The 16,129-nt window shown below is 36.9% G+C and overlaps 2 protein-coding genes across 5 annotated transcripts; both read left to right on the plus strand.

The window, feature by feature from the left end:
• Positions 1-1,292: 1,292 nt before the first annotated feature.
• On the plus strand, positions 1,293-5,449 carry LOC129321245 (acid beta-fructofuranosidase-like). 2 transcript variants are annotated; one of them, XM_054966957.1, is made up of 6 exons: positions 1,293-2,075; positions 3,051-3,910; positions 4,052-4,213; positions 4,321-4,556; positions 4,648-4,735; positions 4,855-5,449. In XM_054966957.1, exons 1-6 carry the CDS (start codon positions 1,664-1,666, stop codon positions 5,056-5,058), a joined length of 1,962 nt encoding a protein of 653 aa, XP_054822932.1. In that variant the 5' UTR covers positions 1,293-1,663; the 3' UTR covers positions 5,059-5,449. The 2 variants fall into 2 exon arrangements, with proteins under 2 accessions (XP_054822932.1, XP_054822933.1); XM_054966958.1 differs by lacking the exon at positions 1,293-2,075 and adding an exon at positions 2,544-2,691.
• Positions 5,450-9,299: 3,850 nt separating this feature from the next.
• On the plus strand, positions 9,300-14,454 carry LOC129322966 (monocopper oxidase-like protein SKU5). 3 transcript variants are annotated; one of them, XM_054969446.1, is made up of 10 exons: positions 9,300-9,762; positions 10,002-10,111; positions 10,191-10,461; positions 10,549-10,687; positions 11,735-12,101; positions 12,420-12,785; positions 12,886-12,964; positions 13,413-13,612; positions 13,701-13,848; positions 14,301-14,454. In XM_054969446.1, exons 1-9 carry the CDS (start codon positions 9,622-9,624, stop codon positions 13,798-13,800), a joined length of 1,773 nt encoding a protein of 590 aa, XP_054825421.1. In that variant the 5' UTR covers positions 9,300-9,621; the 3' UTR covers positions 13,801-13,848; positions 14,301-14,454. The 3 variants fall into 3 exon arrangements, with proteins under 3 accessions (XP_054825421.1, XP_054825420.1, XP_054825422.1); XM_054969445.1 differs by lacking the exon at positions 14,301-14,454 and having other exon boundaries at positions 9,302-9,762; positions 13,701-14,073; XM_054969447.1 differs by lacking the exon at positions 14,301-14,454 and having other exon boundaries at positions 9,624-9,762; positions 9,950-10,111; positions 13,701-14,073.
• The last annotated feature ends 1,675 nt before the right edge of the window (positions 14,455-16,129 follow it).

Genomic DNA, 16,129 nt, shown 5'->3' on the forward strand with positions numbered 1-16,129 from the left:
TACTCTAATACGTTCTCTCTCTAAGAAGAAAATTAAATAAAGAAAGAAAGAAGCCAATGTGGCCATGTGCAATAATGTGTGTAGTCTAATAGTGTCATTATTTTGTCTGTTTGGTTGGGTTACTATTCTAGCCATTTAAGCCGTCTTCGTGGTTCGATGAATTATTTGAAGCATTATTGGACAAATATTAATTCCGGAGATTGCCATACCCTCTCAGAATAATTATTATTTTTAATATATTGGCCCAATTATGCAAAAATAGTAACCTATTGACGTCGTTTTATTTATCTAACATACTCCTTCAATCTTATTTATAAGGTATATATTGAAAATTTTTTATTTTATTTATAAATCACCTTATTAAATTTTTAACATATATTTTTCCTTTTACTTTTCATTAAAAGTTAAAAAGGGAAAATACATTGTTAATATATATATATACTCCTTTTGTTAAAAAATATAAAGTATTTTTTAAAGAGTTGAATGTTTAAAAATATAAGGTATTTTTAATTTTTTGAGATGTAATCATTGCCTTTTTTTAAAAGTATCTCTATTGATAATGACTTTATATTTATTATCAGGTATTTAATAGGGATAAATATAAAAAAATAGGGTTAGTTGAAAACTAGATAATTGTTTTATTGAGAGATGAGATTCGATTAAAAATATTTTATATTTTTAAACAGAGAAAATAAATAATAGAAGTGAAATGAAGAACTTAGTAAACTTTAAAATGAATTAATGAATTTTAAAGTTTTTATAATTAAGACAAGAGAAATATATAAATAATAAAGGAAAAATATAATATTTGGTTCTTATAATTTTATAAAATTTTTTTAATCCTTATAATTTTTTTCTGTGTTTTTATTTTTTATAGTTTTAGAAAGGCCGAGTGACTTTTATTTTCCAAATCTCTATAATTTTTATTTTTCAATAGTTTATATCTCTATAGAGATTGAAAATATTGAAAAAAAAAACTACAAGGATTAAAAGTAAAATTTAATAAAATTATAGGAACCAAATATTATGTTTTTTTACCAATAAATAACAAAGGGTGGAGGAAAAAAAGGAAAAAAATAGGCGGTACAGCTAAATTTAAGCTGAAATTTCAATGGCTGCCGAGAAAATCAGAAACCCAGAGGGAATTGGCAGCAATGAATTTTCACCAACAAAACAAATGGCTTATAGAAATTTGGAAGCAAATATAGAAATAATTATAATTGAAAATACCAAACAATGGAGAGTCAGAAACCAATTCATTCGCAATTCACGTCGGCAAATGTGAGAGCCCACACCATCAATTATTGATTAAACTAACATGCGCTGCCACAAATGCCCAACGGTGAGGAGCAAGCAACACTGCCAACCTTCATGGGTGCTCCGAAACCCCCAACCCCAACCCTGTTGTGTATATATATATAAATGCCAATGTTGTTTCTGCATCTCATAGTTGTCTCGTTCAGTCACTCCATTACACCTTGCATATTATCCGCCGTCTTTTCCCCGTTTTCATTAGCTGCTGGGGCGTCTGGTAAATTCCCGGCGGCTTAATCAAGTTTCAGGGAAAAAAAAAAAAGGGAAGAAACGCCATCTTTTCCGGCTTCTGTGGATTAATCATATATTGTTGTTGTTAGTTCCACTGTGAATCCTGTGGCAACAAAAAATGGGCAAATCGAGGGACGCTCAAAGCCTCCCATATTCCTACGCTGCTCTTCCGGATGGACCCAAGGCCCTGGAAAATCCGTCTCCCAAACCTTGGAAGAAGCAGATTTGGGGGGTGTTTTTTGGGTTCTTACTGGTGGCTTTCCTCGTCGCCTTTCAGTGTTACGAGGCATCCTATAATGCTCATCCTCCCAATTCTACATTGCCCAAATCTCAACCTGAACTTACCACAACGGTCGTCCCTTCCACCAAATGGGAGCCCGTTTCCCGAGGTGTATCGGCAGGGGTGTCCGAGAAGAGTAATAACAGGTTGTTTGGCTCTTCCATTACCGAATCTTTTCCATGGAACAATAGCATGCTCTCCTGGCAGAGAACGGCTTTTCATTTCCAGCCCGAGAAGAACTGGATGAACGGTAATTTATTCCTTAATCCTTGATCTTCTTTTGTTTAATTTGCTCTGTTTTTACGTTAAACAATTGAAATACAGCGAAGCTTGTATCTGGCAATTGAACTTCTTTAACTCTCCTCCGGAGGCACGGGATACAGCTTATTTTTTTCTCTGGAAAAAATGCATGGGATACAACTTCTTTAACTTCCTTAATCCATGTAAATGCATAGATTTTCTTGCCATACGATTATAAACAGTAAGAAAGTTTTACATGGCTACTATCATCCTCCGAATGGAACAGTGATAGAAGGATCCCTAAAAGAGGTAGAAAAGGATGGAAAATAAACAAAATGTAATGGATGCAATTTATCCAATATATTGAAAAATAAAAGATTTAGGAAATAAACAAATAATTTGATTTAATTTTAAACCTTCACATTTAATAGAGGGTCATATCATTTGCATAGCACTATAGTCCGAATAACAACTATTTTTTTATTCCAATGATTCGTATTTAAGGAATACTATGTGATTTGACTTTCAATGATTTGTCTTTGACTTTTCTCCCTTTTTTTTTTCATATGAATTATCATTCCACGCTCTGATGGGGAATTGTTCTTGCCTTGCTTCAGATCCCAATGGTAAGAACAGTAATTACCTTTCTTATTTGTTTTCAACTTCAAAAATTACTGTGGTTGAATACACTATTCACTTCATCATAATATGCAAATAGTATGAGAAGGACATAGTCGTGGTCCGAACAGGGTCTACAACAAAGCTCAATTAACATCACAAAATCTTAAGTGAACTGGCAATAATTCACAAAACTCCTAAGCCAATGAAGCTACACATGTGCAGTCACCAATTAGTAAAGCTTAGGGGGAATTTTACCCTTAACGTAGAAGTTGAAAACAGAAAATCTAATTGCTTGACTAATTTCCATTACTATGGGAAAGATACACAAGTTATTGACATGTACGGCTGGCGTGAATGACTCCAGGTCCTATGTACTTCAAGGGATGGTACCACTTCTTCTACCAATACAATCCTTATGGTGCGGTTTGGGGTAACATTATTGTTTGGGGACATGCAGTGTCGAAAGACCTCATCCACTGGCTTCACCTACCCTTAGCAATGGTTAATGACCAATGGTATGACACAAGGGGTGTATGGACCGGTTCTGCCACCATCTTACCTGATGGGCAAGTCATCATGTTGTACACTGGTTCCACTAACCAATCAGTCCAGGTTCAAAACCTAGCCTATCCTGCTGACCCATCTGACCCACTCCTCATCAATTGGGTCAAACACCCTGGCAATCCAGTTCTTTTACCGCCACCCGGCATTGGCTTTAAAGACTTTCGTGATCCAACCACTGCCTGGCTTACATCAGAAGGCAAGTGGCGTATCAGTATCGGGTCGAAAGTTAACAAGACAGGCATCTCCTTAGTTTACGACACTAAGGACTTCAAGACTTTTGAGCGTATAGAAGGAGTAATGCATGCTGTGCCGGGCACCGGTATGTGGGAATGTGTGGACTTTTACCCTGTCTGCACAAAATCTGATAATGGGTTAGATGCCTCTGCGAAGGGGGCAGATGTGAAGCATGTGGTCAAAGTTAGCCTGGATGACGATAGGCATGATTACTATGCAATTGGGTCTTATGATGAAAAGAAGGTTAAGTTCACAGCTGATGATTCCAAGAATGATGTTGGTATTGGACTTAGGTATGACTATGGCATATTCTATGCATCCAAAACTTTTTATGATCAGAACACCGAGAGGAGAGTATTGTGGGGCTGGATTGGTGAGTCGGACAGCGAAGTTGCTGATATTGCCAAGGGATGGGCTTCGGTTCAGGTATTTATATCAGATTAAAGATTACATATAACGTGTGTTGTCATTAGAAAAAGAAATGAGAAGAAATTATTATCATTATTATTATTATATATGGATCCCACTAATATTTTTCCCATCTTGTGGATTTGTTTTTTTCAACAGAGTATTCCAAGAACCGTGGTGCTTGATAGGAAGACAGGCAGCAATTTACTTCAATGGCCTGTTGAGGAGGTGGAGAAACTGAGATTGAGGAGCAATGAGTTCAAAAATATAAAGGCTGAGCCAGGGTCTGTGGTGCCATTAGACATAGAAGCAGCCAATCAGGTTTGTTTCAGGCCTTGTCAAAATTGTCAAGAAGTGCCATTCACTACTCTGTTTTTGATAGACCAAATGCATAACCTATATGAAACCATGTACCATGAATGAAACAGTTGGACATTGTTGCCGAGTTTGAGATGGACAAAGAAGCTTTTGAGAAGGCAGCTTACTCCAACTTGTCGTACATCTGCAGCACTAGTGGTGGAGTTTCCAAACGTGGTGCTTTGGGACCTTTCGGTCTTATGGTCCTAGCAGATGCGGACCTTTCTGAATACACTCCAGTCTACTTTTATGTCACTAAAGGAAGTGACGGAAATCTCAAGACTTCATTCTGCTCTGATCAGACCAGGTATGATTTTATTTTAGCCACAAGTTAATTTCTGACTTTTGAGAATGAAAACATTCATTATATTGAATTCCACGATTGCTTGTCTGGGCAGGTCTTCCTTGGCAAACGATGTTCATAAACATATTTATGGGAGTTTCGTTCCAGTATTGAACGATGAGAAGTTATCTGTAAGGATACTGGTGAGTTAAGGCTTTTGTAGTCTTCACAATTTTGTTTTACGAAGACTCATGTTTCAATTTACTTGAAAGTCAAAGTTGATGTGATGAATATAGGGGTGGTTCCTTGTCATGACTTGCAGGTGGACCATTCTATAGTTGAAAGCTTTGCACAAGGAGGAAGGACTGTCGTGACATCTAGGGTTTACCCAACAAGAGCAATCTATGGAGCAGCTCGCTTGTTCTTGTTCAATTATGCCACAGAGGCTACTGTCACTGCCTCAGTGAAAGTTTGGCAGATGAACTCTGCATTCATACGGCCATACCACCCCAACCAGAGCAGTTAAATGCAGGGAAAGATGTGAGATAAAAAATGCAGGGAAATGTTGTACATAGAAAGGCCATCATCTCAATATATCCGACTTCTCAAGGTTCGAATTTGGATATCCCTGGGGGAATCTGGTCTCACCGAGAAAGAATGCAACATTCTGATGGGGTGATAGGTCACAACTCCCTCGGAGTAAGATGATGTTGGGTAGTGTATTGATATTAGTTTGTAGGAGGGATCAGTCTAAGGTTCATCTTGTACAATTTTTGTTTTATTTTTTGGGAATCAGTTAGCCATAAGTTCTGGAATGGTTCTCGTTTGTATTTTTTTTTTTAAGAGTATAGTTATTGCTGCTTCCTTTCAGTTTCAAATATAACAAATATAAATCGTCGAATAATCTGTTCACGCGATGCCACTTCCCTCCTACCATCTTGTCCTTCCAATTCACCCAATTAATGGTAAACATGCAAATTAGATGTAAATGCATTGGCAGAAACAAATAAATATCAGTTTCATGCCTAAACCTGCCCTTTCTTCTCCTAAGGATGGCTGGGTAAATCCAGTTTAATCCAATTAAATCAACTTTTTTACCAAACCTTTTTCAAAGATTAATATATCAAACTGTCAAATTGTGCCACGACTCTCAAAAAAAGCTAGTCTACTTGACGAATTATTATTGCAAGTTGTTTATACTCTTTTACTATATCAGATGCCTTCCTTCTTGTTGCCGAATTTTATTAGCCAGCCTCCTTTAGGTTTTCTAAAGGTTCTCTTCAATTTATAATAAAGAAGAGTAATTTAACTCATGAAATTGAGAATTATAATTTATGAGGCTTTTATAGGGTATAATAATTTTTACATTTGTGACAAATAACATTAAATTTTATCATGTTTGTTATAAAGGAAAATAGTGATTTAAATCATCTCATTTTTATTCTTTCTAGTGATCAAACCAAAACCAAATAACAATCTTTTTGTTCTTACATTAAAAAGGCTTCCTTTCATGATTTATTGATGTCGTGTTTCAGCCTGAACTAAAGTTAAAGGTCAACAACAGAGTTCTTGGGCTTCTTTGATGGGCCCAGTAATAATCAGAACCCGAGTCAGGGCAAAGAGACGGAACAAAAACCCAATAAACTTAGAGAACGGGGCTGATGTCAGAGCTTAGAACGTGTTGCAAATTCAGGCAATAAACCCAATTTTAGCATGTGCTGGGCTTATTCTATATGAACAGAATAAACATTTATTAAGTTAATAGTTGTATAACAGGATCTGAGTGAAGCAGATGATCGGCCGAAAATCAATTTGCAGAAGTGGGCGGCTTCCTCACAAGAAGACACGCCACTCATCAAGAAACAGAGAGGAAGTGAGAACGAGTCCATGCGGCATCACATGCACATAAGAGGAAAGGAAAACTTGAACGGAAGAGGGAGTGGGGGATTGGCATGTACATAAAACCATGAGACGAAGCTGGTGGTTTGAAAAATTGAAACAGTACGTTTTGCCATTTTCGACAATGTATGGGGTTATCTTTAAGTTTCGCATAGGTTTTGGATTTGTATGGCGTGGGAAGAAAGAGGCAGTGAACTGTAAGGTTGGGCAATGCTATTGTCTGCGGAGGATAGCCCAACTAAAAGCTGTGAAATTAATATCAGCATGAGCATGCACAATCAATTACTCGTTCCTTTTTTGGCTGGAAAATAATCAATTACTTAAACACCAATGAAGAAGGACATCATTGGGGCTGTGCACTAAAGTAGCGGGAATCACGCCGAGAGGAAGAACGACCTTAATGAATATTTTAATTTTGAGTAAAATATTCTGATCTCCGTTCTATTTTACACTCATTACAAAAACATTTTTTTTATATTTTTAAAATACATACAAATCACTCCCAGTGCGAATAATTACGAAACACAATCAACCTCTACTTTTAAAATCTTCATTTTCATCTGCTCAATTATTAATTAACCGTTAAGTCACATATATTGAATTAAAATACTCCTCTTTATATATAAATGTTGTCTAAAATCCATTCAAATTACACAAAAAAATTAATGCTTATATTTTTTTTGTTTTTATTTGTATTTAAATATTTTTAGTTACGTAAGCACATTGATGCAATATTTTTTTAAAAGAATTTAAACAAATCAATTGTCTAAAATAGTAATCAAACATGTCGTTAAAATAATTTAATGAAATAAGGATTTAATATAATAAAATATTCAATACAATTTATATTTTTCCTCTAAATCTCATTGATGTTAACAAAATATTTTTAAATTATTTAATTAAATATTGAAATAATCAGTTATTTAATTTTTTTAAATGCGGAGAGAGAGTAGATAATTAGATCATAAGGGCGAATGAATAATTGAAAATTTTTTAACATAATTATAAATAAAAAATTAAATATTTTAAAAAAATTTAATGGAACATTCCTAATGATGTTAAAAATTATATTAAAGCATAAATTTTAAAGACAAATAAAAAATCTCTGTAATTTTAGCAAATCGATAGTAAAATATATTTAACTGCTTAATTTTTAAGCAATGAATTATTAATAAATAGGATTTTGGAGAAATAAAAAGGTGAAGTAGGGGAACCAGTTACGGCCTAAATGAAGGTCCAAGCGCGTTGGTGGGTCATCCAATCACCCGTCGGCATGGCATCTCATGTTCCCACTTCCAATTCCTCCCCTCCTTAACATGTTTTATATTTTATTTAATTAACAAGAAATTGTTTAGATTTAAGGACTGATTAATTTTTTTCAAGTTCAAATATATTTTCACCTTTCACCCCTGACTACCCTTATTTTTTTTTAATTAATTCCGAGCCTAACTACAATAAACAGATGGTCATGAAGTGATAATCTTATAAATAGATTCAGAAATAGTATTATTTTAACATCTCGTGAAATCGGTCACACAAGAGCCATTGGCTTTCATGATTTCTGGAGGTTTCTTTGTCTAGGGAATTTGCATAATTGTAATATTTTTTGGTCCCTCGCCAGAGAAAAAAAGAAGCAGCAGTTTTTGGCATTCTCAAATGCCTTCCTCTCTCGCTATCCTGACCGCCTTTCGCCTTCGGTCCGAACCGAACACATCCAATTCATCCCTCTTTCGTAATTCTTTTAATTTTTTTTCATTTAACACAAACGATCCTTTAAACAGCGTCCATGATTCTCCGGCAACAACTATTTCTATCAAGAATAAACAGTTTAAGAATGAATGTATAAAATACGGAATTAGTTTATTGGACAAGAAATGAATTAATCAATTCCCGATCGAGCTGTTTCAGCAACCGCAGTTTTGAACAGTTATAATTGTGTGGGATGGAGGCATAGATAAAATAATACGACGCACATGGTGTCTGCTCACTGCTGACGATGATTCATCAAAGCCGTGATTTATTTACCTAGCCACACTAATTACACGCCATCGATGTTCAGTGCAAGCGCAACATACTAGAAGCAGCCAAATCATTTTCGTCAAACCAAAAACCACCCTCGCTAAATTATTAAATGCGTCTCTTCCATTTTCTGTTTTCAAACGCGGAGAGCGTGAATTGGTTGGCACATGTCCTCTTCATATATGATCTTACTCAAATGGGTAGTGTAGTCTTGTGGGCTACTTCAGCTTCTTTCCTTGCGTTCACGCTCCAACTAGGCCGACACCAAAGGAAGAAGGCCATTCTCAAAGGAGTCACCGTGTCAGCTGGCTTCCGGTTCTCCCCACCCAAAGTTACACCATCCTCCTCATCATCATCATTATTATCGACTGCCCACTTAATCTTTCGTTCGATGCAGGAGAGCTATTATACTCGTCCGTAGACGTAGTGTCCCTAATTATTAAATACAGTCAGTGTTCCCTAATACTCGTGGCCGAGGCGATCCGATTGATCCTGTTACTACACGTTGGCTCTTTACTTTTCTTGTTTTTTTGGGTCGTGAGGATACGTCCGTATGGTAGGCGTCGGGTGCGCATCTAAAAGGGCAGGGAGGGGGGCCCCACTGCTTGTGGAAAAAGGCTCACGGCTGGCGAGCATGTGGCACTCTCAGGGGGATCCGACCGTTGCGAGGGACATGGGCCAATTACTCGTTATTTAGTAACTACTATTCCGTACTCCGTGAAAAGCCACGCTCTACGCGCCTTCCCACTATGGCATTGTGAACTGGCTACTTGCTGTCATCTCTCTGTCTCTTTCTACCCCTCCTTCATGTCTCCCCTCCTGCTGGGCTGACCCAAATGATGACTGGTCACCGACAAAAGCTTGCCATCCACACCCCAATTTCCTCATAAAGCCAGCTCAACCTATCTGTCCCTCTCTCTCCCTCACACGCACCTTACCATTTCTGCTCCCCACTCGAGCCGGACTTACCCTCCATTAACTACCCTGCTTCTCATATCTCAAACTCTCAAGCGTACCGCCCTCGCGCCGCATTCCTTCCCTTTCTCCTCCCCTTTCTGATCATGTAAGAAGTATGGCATAGTACCCGGAATTTTTTTTTTTTAAAAAAACAAGTTAAAGCTGGTCAGTGCATCCTGGCTCTGAAATTTCACGCTTCTTCCTGCTCCTCGCGATGCCTGCCTCCCGTGCTCTGTTCCTGAGTCTCCTCAACATTTGTTTGCTTGCGAGCTTATCTTCTGCGGAAGATCCGACTGTTTTCTATAACTTCGAGGTCTCTTACGTCACTGCCTCTCCTCTTGGAGTCCCTCAACAGGTTGGTCTTATATCTTTCTTTCCCTCCCCGTCGCTTCTCCTCCTATTTTGTCCATGCGGAGTTCTTCCTTCGCGCATGTGATGTCGGATTGGCTTTCAATCTCCTCAGGTTTCGAGCTTTCACTGCATTTCTGCACAATGACACCCTATCCTTAAACTCTCTTTTTCAATGTTGTTGTTCATATTAGGCATTAGCTAGAGGACTTTGGCTGAGCCTTCGATATGTCTGCTATCACGCAGGTTATTGCTATAAACAATTTGTTCCCGGGTCCTACAATTAACTCAACCACAAATAACAATGTCGTCGTCAATGTTCGGAACAAATTGGACGAGAATCTCCTCATTCACTGGTAGGGTACTGAATTTTAGCTTCTGTTGATTCTCACGACGATATTTAGCTCCGGAAGCTAAATTCATGGTATTGGACAGGTCTGGGGTTCAGCAACGGCGAAGCTCATGGCAGGACGGAGTTCTTGGCACAAATTGTCCCATTCCTCCCAAGTGGAACTGGACTTACAAATTTCAGGTGAAGGATCAAATCGGAAACTTTTTCTACTTTCCGTCTCTTAATTTCCAGAGAGCAGCTGGTGGATTTGGAGGTTTCGTCATAAACAACCGTCCCATTATTCCTATTCCTTTTGATACTCCTTATGGGGACATTGAAATTTTTATTGGTGATTGGTACACGCGGAATCATACGGTTAGTGTTGATTGAATAATTGTATACTCTTGCTAATTCTGTATACACTTCCTATTTGTTTGTGACTGGTTCTGCTTTGGAATGTAGGATTTGCGGAAGGCACTTGATGCAGGAAAAGACCTTGGGATGCCAGATGGTGTTCTCATCAATGGGAAAGGCCCTTATAGATATAACGATACGCTTGTTGCCGATGGAATTGAATACGAAACAATTGAGGTCCACCCTGGTGCGTTCTTGGAAAATATTTACTTGAATATCGTATTTATATTGGGGCCAGTGTTCTTAATTGAGTTGGTAATACTAAGTCTTGTTGGATCATCTGACCAATACATGTCCTAGGGAAGCTTATTACGAGTACTTTGTTTGTTCTCTCCTATGGCCATAGTGGGAAATTTGAACATTTTATTGTATGATTTTTTAACATTGGGACCTGTGGCATAGAAAAATAAGGATTACGAGAATGAGACGAATGGATGCTGTCAGAATCTAGAATCTGGTACAACTTATTAGATTTCATTGAGTTAAACTGAAGTAGTACGACCGAATATGTAGCTAGCTAGACCAACTCGATACTAAACTGCTAAGCCCATGGCCGGGCCGAAGTATATCATTTATACTAACACATGCTGGTGAATTTTGTGTCCTCTAGAATTGTTCTTGGAGTTTTATTCCAGTGTTAAAGAGTGCAAGATGTAATGTATATACTCCTTTAATTCTATTTATGAATCACTTTCAACATATTTTAGTATAATTAAGGAAAATTTTAAAACCTATTAACTCTGTATAAAAATTTGAAAAATTTTTTTGTCTCTATTTTTTTGGTCAAACAATTTTGTCCTTATTAAATATACACATTTTAACAACATATTCTCTCTCTAACATTCAATAGAGGGTAAAAGAGAAAATTTATAATGAAAATTTAATGATGTGATTTATAAATAAGATCAAAAAAAAAATCTCTTTTGGTTCTATGAATAGGACCTGAGGAAGTAGCTAAGAAGCAAATAAGTAGAACTTCATTGCACTTTCTAGCATGCATGACATTTTGTTAATAGCAATGCTACTTTGTGATAAATCAGCATCCATGATAATTTGCTAGATGCAATTCTGCTTGAACCTAAACTCGTACAGATGATAACCTGCTGATTGCAACTGCAATGCTACTTGAATTTTAACAACTATTGCATCAGTACCGTAGACTCGGTCATGTTAAAACCTTGATGTTCGTATAATCCTTACGCTTTCTAAATGATAATGGTATAATGTTGAACAGGAAAAACTTATCGGCTTCGTGTACACAATGTTGGTGTTTCAACAAGTCTGAATTTCAGGATTCAGAACCATAACCTACTTTTAGCTGAGACTGAAGGATCCTATACAGTGCAACAGAACTACACCAGCTTAGATATTCATGTTGGTCAATCTTACACGTTTCTGGTAACCATGGATCAGAATGCAAGTTCAGATTACTATATTGTAGCGAGTGCTAGGTTTGTGAATGAGTCACTTTGGCAAAGAGTTACTGGAGTTGCCATCTTGCATTATACAAATTCCAAGGGGAAGGCTGCTGGTCCTCTTCCAGACGCTCCAGATGACCAATATGACAAGACCTTCTCAATGAATCAGGCACGATCCATCAGGTATATTTATTCTGTAACTTTATGTTTCGGGAGGTTAGGGGACATTCAAGAATTTGAAGAAGAAATTTCTGGATACTTGATTTTGGGGATATTTTATACAGCACCAAACTCTAAGTGCATAAAGTGAATAATGTCCCCAGGTCTGTTTGGATGTCTAATCTTAGAAACTACATGGGACATTGGTTTACCCAATCTGTGGTGAATATAAAATATGAAATATTATAAAAGCACAATTCATTAATTGCTTATATATGAAATTAGAGAATAAATTCTAAATGTACTACTCACGCCCTCAAAATTGCGTGGTAAACTGTGCAGATGGAATGTATCAGCCAGTGGTGCTCGCCCTAACCCACAGGGATCTTTCAGATATGGTTCCATCAATGTGACTGATATTTATGTATTGAGAAATAAGCCTCCGGAGAAGATTAAGGGGAAGAGACGAGCTACACTCAATGGGATCTCTTTTGTCAACCCTTCCACTCCAATCAGACTTGCTGACTGGTTCAAAGTGAAGGGAACATACAAACTTGATTTTCCTGCCAAGCCTCTAACAGGACCGCCTCGGGCAGAAACCTCAGTAATCAATGGAACATTTAGAGGATTCATGGAAATCATATTGCAGAACAATGACACCAAGATGCATACCTACCACTTGGATGGATATGCATTTTTTGTTGTAGGGTAGTGACAAATATCCTCTCTTTTAATTGTTTTTGCATGGGTTCATTCTATGCTACTTTTATGGTGATGAGACTAAAATATGATGATTGACTGACTACAGGATGGATTATGGTGAGTGGTCTGACAGCAGTAGGGGTACATATAATAAGTGGGATGGAATTGCTCGCACTACTACTCAGGTGCATTTTTTTCACTTGAAACTGTCATATGCTTCACAAGCAATTTGTGTGATGTTCAAAATCCCATCTTACTGTGACTCAACTCAAGTTGAATGTGACTGCAATTTAAAGCCTCATTTCATATTCGTATCTTTCATATTGCTGACTGACATGCCGGCCTTGTCCAGAGATTTTAGATAAAAGATCTAGAAGTGAACGCTGGTCCATTAATGTAGTCTTTTTCTTGTAAGATCATTAATCCATGAATGTTGATCTTCCCCATATGCCCCAAAGCTTTAGCTGGATTTCCATCCATGAAGTGTTTCAAACTTGACAGTTTGGATTTCAGTTTAGAAATTGAGGGCAGTATTTTATTCTTTAATGAATCCCTTGACTTTTGGGTTATTTTGTATCTTCTTTATGCCGGGTCATCATAATGTCTCTCTTTACTGCTTTTACCTTCATCTAGGTTTATCCTGGGGCATGGACAGCAATTTTGGTATCTCTTGACAATGTTGGAGTTTGGAACCTGAGAACAGAGAACCTTGATTCATGGTATCTTGGTCAAGAAACGTATATCAGGGTTGTCAATCCAGAGGCCACTAACAAGACCGAGCTGCCCATTCCAGACAATGCCCTATTCTGTGGCGCCCTTAGTAAAATGCAAAAGTATGTTATATGATTCTTCTCGACCGATTACAATCAATTTCTGAGTGTGGCTCAATTCTGATTCTGATGCTATTTGTTTATTCTTTAGGCCACAAGATATCTCTTCAGCTCCGTCACATGTGGGGGGTAGACTCAGCCTGTTCTGTTTCCTGATGATCGTATGCACCTTCTCCCCCCTTTTCCAGTAGAATTACATTGTGGGGGAATCCTCTATGTTGCTTCGTGGAGTGAGCAAGGTTTGTGGTTGAGTTTTTTTCTTCCAGAATTGTAAGCCTGGCACTGTTTATATCAATCTTCCGGTGATTTTTACTTGTTCTTTTTTTTCTATTCTTTGTTTATGCTCTTGGGTTTCTTTTCAAATTTGATCGGGACTTCTTGATTCTTTTAGTGGCTATAATTTATGTACATGGATGACAATGAATTGGATGATACATGCAAAGTTGTGAACTTGATTCCAAGCGCGCGAACTTTTGAAGATTTACTTGCCGACTTGTGTAATTTTGTTCTAAAGACTTTGCATTAAGCATCTAGACAGTTGCTTAAGGATAAGAACCTTTAGGCCTAGCAGAAGATGCTTCTCCCAGCAGTATATAAAAGAGACGACGTTTCAGTTGATTGTCAATATGTTATATTCTATTCCTGTCCTAAAATGTCTAATGGACAAATTGACACTCTGTAATTCTGTCAGCGAGGCCTTCAATGTAGTTTGAGTGGCAAGCTAGCAGCAGCTGGTAAGTGCTTGGATCCACCAACGATGCATACGTTAACGGGAAACTTGTCTGGACACCTGTCCATTTTTCCATGAAAATGAAGAAATTGAAACCATTTTTTCCTCTACTACTCTTTCAGCTTCGTTCTTGCTCAATTCGTGTGTTATATTATATTATATTATATATACACTCCCTCCAGTTAATGTATAAGACGATTCTCAAAGCTTTGCATGGTTCAAAATACGAGTTATTGAATAGTTTTTATACCTGTTTTTTCAACAATATTTTCACTTCATTTATTATTCTTTGAAAAAAATAATTCATTAAAATTTCATTTGTCATTTAAGATATTTATCTAGAATATTTAACGGGGATGATTGAAAAGATATATAACTTTTAAAAGATTAAGATTTCAATTTTTTTTTTAAAACTACAATGAAATAATTACCGGTATCTTATAGTATCGCCGACAGGAGGAGTATGTATTTTGTCATAGCATTTCCATATCACAGACAGCTGTAGCACCCAATATGGTTTGTGTTGAATTGACGGTGAAGCTAAGCTAAACTCATGTCCCCTTTTATATTAATATCATTGCTGGGATTAAAATATAAAATATCGCTTAAAGAGGTCACAAAGTTATTTAAATTAAATAACTGAATAGTCAAACTCAATTTGAACAAAGGGGCCAACCCTGAGTTCAATAAAAGGCCATGATGAAATGAACATGTCGAAATTTCGCTAATTACAAACATTAGACTTTTGGCACATAAAAACACAATTCTAAATAATTTCAGAATCTACGAGCATCATGCCCAAATATTTTAATGAAATGGGCTGATTATCAAGAATGAAAAAAACAGAATAAAAACTGTGCCATAAATCTCGCAGGATTTCTAATTTTTTGACAAAATGTTTTAGGCCTCAAAGGAACGACTACTACCACTTTGACATTATAAATAAAATATGAAGATATAGAAAAAAAGGCAATCAACACTTAATTAAAGACTCACATTCTATACTTTTAACTTTTAATTTTATCAAATAGTTTTTACTTTTAATCTAGACTTGTAACTTTTTTATATTTCAGTAAAAATCAAAATACTCATTCTACCAAATCTTGTATATCTTTTATATCTGAATGAATTGTAGTAAGGGAGAGAGTTTGAGACTTTTTTATTATCATTTAAGGCTCAACGTCTTTAGCATGTTTGATATTTGTTGTTAACACACAAACAATTATCATCCCACACATTTAAGAATTACAAATGCATTACTGCTCCGGAAGAAACAAACTACAAGAAACATGGTAATCTAATTAATCTCACTGGCGGCGTCCCCACACCCCCCCCCCCCCCACAAAAAAAAAAAAACACCACATTTGAGGATCCTAAGCCTGACAAACGAAGAGGCACGGAGCAAGCAGCAAAGTACAGAGATTTGATTTCTGAAAATCAGAATTAGCTACCTACATCAATTGAAAATGAACACGTGAGAACGTAGATGCAATCCAACATTAATATAGGAATATTTATATCAGAGGAATCAGTCCATTGGAGGAACCACCGTCTTCTCATGGCGGGCTGTGGAATTTAAGACATTAGAAGTGTCCATGCCAGAGGCAGAGGCTCTGCCTTGAAGAGTAATAAAGAAAAAGACAAAAGCAATTTCTTACACCCAGCTTCGCTTCAAGTCAACCAAACCTCAGACCGATATGCTGAAAAATTTGACAGTCACGGATACTCTCTCTCTTTGTTATAGAAAGGATGCTGGTATTCTTTATATCGTTCCAATTTTATTGGATGAT

The sequence above is a fragment of the Prosopis cineraria genome, unplaced genomic scaffold, assembly GCF_029017545.1.
Source record: "Prosopis cineraria cultivar Desert tree isolate PC_DT_omini unplaced genomic scaffold, ASM2901754v1 PC10, whole genome shotgun sequence".
NCBI lineage: Eukaryota > Viridiplantae > Streptophyta > Magnoliopsida > Fabales > Fabaceae > Prosopis > Prosopis cineraria.

What these genes read in the sequence shown, in the direction of transcription:
- LOC129321245 (XM_054966957.1), top strand. Translation starts at nt 1,664, where the DNA reads ATGGGCAAATCGAGGGACGCTCAAAGCCTCCCATATTCCTACGCTGCT. An exon ending in ACATAGAAGCAGCCAATCAG is followed by an intron (nt 4,214 to 4,320) that starts GTTTGTTTCAGG and finishes TGAATGAAACAG; the next exon opens with TTGGACATTGTTGCCGAGTT. An exon ending in AGTTATCTGTAAGGATACTG is followed by an intron (nt 4,736 to 4,854) that starts GTGAGTTAAGGC and finishes CATGACTTGCAG; the next exon opens with GTGGACCATTCTATAGTTGA.
- LOC129322966 (XM_054969446.1), top strand. Translation starts at nt 9,622, where the DNA reads ATGCCTGCCTCCCGTGCTCTGTTCCTGAGTCTCCTCAACATTTGTTTG. An exon ending in TTGCTCGCACTACTACTCAG is followed by an intron (nt 12,965 to 13,412) that starts GTGCATTTTTTT and finishes ACCTTCATCTAG; the next exon opens with GTTTATCCTGGGGCATGGAC. An exon ending in GCCCTTAGTAAAATGCAAAA is followed by an intron (nt 13,613 to 13,700) that starts GTATGTTATATG and finishes TTTATTCTTTAG; the next exon opens with GCCACAAGATATCTCTTCAG.